This window comes from Vicia villosa, unplaced genomic scaffold, assembly GCF_029867415.1.
Source record: "Vicia villosa cultivar HV-30 ecotype Madison, WI unplaced genomic scaffold, Vvil1.0 ctg.000282F_1_1, whole genome shotgun sequence".
Lineage (NCBI taxonomy): Eukaryota > Viridiplantae > Streptophyta > Magnoliopsida > Fabales > Fabaceae > Vicia > Vicia villosa.
Window position 1 is genome coordinate 512,546 of NW_026705120.1, and position 3,953 is coordinate 516,498.

Sequence of the window (3,953 nt, forward strand, 5' to 3'; positions counted from 1 at the left end):
AATTTTGATTTTTTTTATTTGTTATATGACTCAGTTCTAAAACTATTTTATATAAAGGCTGTGTTTGACAAGACATAATTTTGAGTTTATAGTTTATAAGCTCATATGATAATTTATACTTGTTTGGTAACGGTATTTTCATTATGAGCTTATAGTTTATTTTACTAATTTATAGTTTATTTTTTTGACAAGACATAATTTTGAGTTTATAGTTTATAAGCTCATATGATAATTTATACTTGTTTGGTAACGGTATTTTCATTATGAGCTTATAGTTTATTTTACTAACTTATAGTTTATTTTTCGGACGCTATTTCAAATAGCATTTTAGCTTATAACTTATAGCTTATAACTTATAGCTTATATTTTTTCTTTTTTTTTATCCATATTACTTCATTCTCACCTAAAAGCAAGAACAACCGGTTAACATTATCTAATCAATTGCATTGCTTTTTCTTTTCCACAACCCTTGCATTTTCTTTTCTAAGCACCGGGTACCTCCACTTTCTCGAATTTTTCAACCGAATCAAATCAAATTCAAAGTATATTTCTTCAAACTTACTGTTTATGCAATCAAGAATTCCAGATATAATCTTCAACTTCAATTTATTTAGCAATCAATAAGAGGAAAGACATTGTTATCCAATGTTTAGATGCATACATAGCATGAATGAATAAAACATAAATACCAAAAAAACCAATACCAACCAAAATCTATCAAACAAAACAAAACAAAATAAAACCACAAGACAGACCTAAATGTTAAACTAGAAAGCTATAACAGTGTGAGCACCGCGATGCTTATAAACCATTCAATGCTTGAATAAGTTCACTATATCCACTCCTATAGTGCTCAAGTGAATCACATAGTTGTCTAATTGCCTCCTTCTTCTCCTCAGTCATATCTAAGATCACACCATTCTTATTAGTCACCTCTTTTTCAAGTTCTTCCACTTTCAATTTCAACTTATCTTCTTCATTCAATTTCCCTCTATAGTCCACCACCAGCTCCTTTCGTGATGTGTTCTTCATATGCGATATTTGATCGTCACAGGAACATATCTCAGCCTTAAGCTTATCAATCTTGACATTGGCTTCATCTATTTCAATCATTACTTTTTCTGATTCCTTATTTGAAGCTTCTACATCATTCATTCTCTCATCAACTCTTTTCTTCCTCAAATAACTGATTTCATCTTGTAGAAGCATTAGTTGAGTAGAATGCAGTTTTTTCTGTTTCAGATTTTCAGCTTCATATTGCTTAATTTTTTGTTCTAATTCCTTGTTTTTTGACTCACAATTCTCTAATTTAGAGGTCAATTGTTGTTTCTGTCTTGACAAACTTTCAACATCAGAATTCAAATATCTTCTCTTAGCTTGCAAATCAAACAGTATCGAAATCAATTTTCTCAACTCCTCCTGGTGGTTAATGACATTTTCCTCATTTTTTCTAACCAAAGTTTCTATCTCAGCCTTTAATATTTCCACATTTTTCTTTTCCTCTTTAATATGACATTCCACTTGAAGAATCATAGATGACTTACTACCAAGTTCCTCTTGTAAAGTTACAATTTCTTCGGTTGAAATCTTGAGTTTCTTATCAGCCGCTTCAAGTTGTTTCATCAAATTTTTATTCTTGTTGACAGATTCTGAAATACGAGTTCTCAAGATTGTATTCTTGTTGACAAATTCTGAAATACGAGTTCCCAATTCAACCGATTGTTTTTGCAACTCCTTGTTTTTCATATTCAATTCACCCCGCACATTATCAAGCCGATTCTCACTTTCTTTAACTTGCTTCTTCAATTTGAAAATCTCTTCTTCCAAAAGCTCCTTTTGCTCATTCAACTCCTTCTTTTTCAACTTCAATTCTCCGTGCACATCATCAAGCTGACCCTCTTTCACATTCAATTCTCCGCGCACATCATCAAGTTGATTCTCACATTTTAAATTTTGAATCATCAACTTGGAAATCTCATCTCCCAAAAGCTTCTTTTGTTCATACAACTCATGCTCTTTCAGCTTCAATTTTTCACTCACATCATCAACCTGAATCACGCTATTCTCAACTTGACCCGCCAACTTGATATTCTCTTGTTCCAAAAGCTGAAGTTTTAAATTCGAAACTCTTAGTTCTTCCTCCTTTTCAATGAATTTTTTGAGCAACTCATCGTAACTTTTATTGTCCATGTTTTCCACCCCAACAAAATGGCGTTGCTCTTCCCTATCAAGAATGTTTCCATCGAGGTTAATATCCTGAAGGGATTTCTCAGACATTATAGATGAGATATCAGCTTCGGGTTCAGAATCCCATGATGACATAGGTGATTCACAACCCTCCTTCATAGAGCTAACATCAACATTAGAGCTAGAAGGCAAGTCAATATTGAGAGTCTTCTGATTTGGGATCATGGCTACACTCTCTCCATCACAATTGCTAGAACCTTCCATCTGTGATTCTAAAAATAAACTCATTTATAAGAGCTATGCATTAGTGGAAAAAAACCATAAAAATGTGCAAACTTCTTATTCCAATCATCAACAATCAGAAGTCAACATGCTGTTCAAAATATAATAATATGTTATGAATAGATAGAATAACATGAAAGTAATAAACATATTTTGCAATTTGAAACCCATTTAGTAATCAATCATAATTTTTGAATTACTATTTTTCTAAGATATAAAACAAATCTAAAGTTGTATGCTAAAATAATTTTGGTTAGGTGTCGTGACATTGATTACGGTCACGGACACGTAAATGCTTTCATAATTTCATAATTTCAGTCGCTACACAATACTGATTGCTTTGTGAATTGAATTAATGGCAATTTCTTCTTTACCGTGATAACGGTAGATTACAATTTAAAAGGCAGTCATAACAAATATTACCTAATATAAAAAATTACTAATGCAAAGCCAAGTATTCATCATCTAAATAATGGTGTTCATATCAATAAAAACAAATGATAGAAATTAATATAGATTTAGAAAATAGGATAAAGTAAAGGAGAGACATACTCAGCGATCAAAGCAAGCTTTAGAGTGGAGAAGAACTCAAATAATGGTTAGAGAAGAACTCTCTTTTGTTGATATGGAAGGGTTTAGGGTTTACGATTTTTGTTAAGTATATATATTTTTGTTAGGGTTTCTACTTTTTCTTCCCTATTTATAGTTCCGTTTCGGTTTCAACAAACTAAATAAGTGGCGTGTCATTAAGGAGATCGTTTTTTTATTTCGTTTTTAAATATTTAAAAAATATAAAGTTTCAATTTCTTATAAAGTTATTTGATTTGTTCTGTTAAATATTTATATAAGAATTAAGCAAAATACTCCCTCCGACCTTATTTATAAGCAAATATTCTCTTTTTAGATTTATTGAATAATGAATGTATCTTGTCTTTTATGTAGACTAGATACATTCATTATTCAATAAATCTAAAAAGAGAATTTTTCCTTATAAATCACGGAGTAGTACTCATATCTTTTAATGTTTTTCAATGAATTTTTAGTTAGGTGACGTGTTATGTTACTTCAATTTTTAATTTTTGTTGAATAAGAGATGTTCATGTGATGTGTTGGCCATGGAATAGGGATGGGCCACTCATTATATGCAAATATTATCCGGTCTTCTTTTGGTTAGAAACCTACTCCTTAACATGCTCATTGCCTATATTCGTTCCTAAAACAAAAAATTAAAATAAATTATTATTGAATTAAATATATAATTCTTAGATTAAAATAATATTTTAAAAATTAGACCAGAAATTAAATTGGTGAGGGTACTAGGTTATTGGTTCATTGATCGAATCATCGAGTCACTAGTTGAATCACATGACTAAATCGGATAATCCAATTGAATAAGTCGGTCTTTATAACAAAACTGTATTGTTATTAAATTGGTCGAACCAGATGACTCAAACTTTAAGAAAATAAAACATCTACAAATTTTT

The 3,953-nt window shown here is 30.5% G+C and overlaps 1 protein-coding gene across 1 annotated transcript; it reads right to left on the reverse strand.

The window, feature by feature from the left end:
* Window positions 1-713: 713 nt before the first annotated feature.
* On the reverse strand, window positions 714-3,147 carry LOC131626324 (uncharacterized). The gene is made up of 2 exons (XM_058897159.1): window positions 3,022-3,147; window positions 714-2,459 (listed from the first exon to the last, which is right to left on the reverse strand). The coding sequence occupies exon 2, from the start codon at window positions 2,449-2,451 to the stop codon at window positions 802-804; it is 1,650 nt and encodes a 549-aa protein (XP_058753142.1). The 5' UTR covers window positions 2,452-2,459; window positions 3,022-3,147; the 3' UTR covers window positions 714-801.
* Window positions 3,148-3,953: the final 806 nt, after the last annotated feature.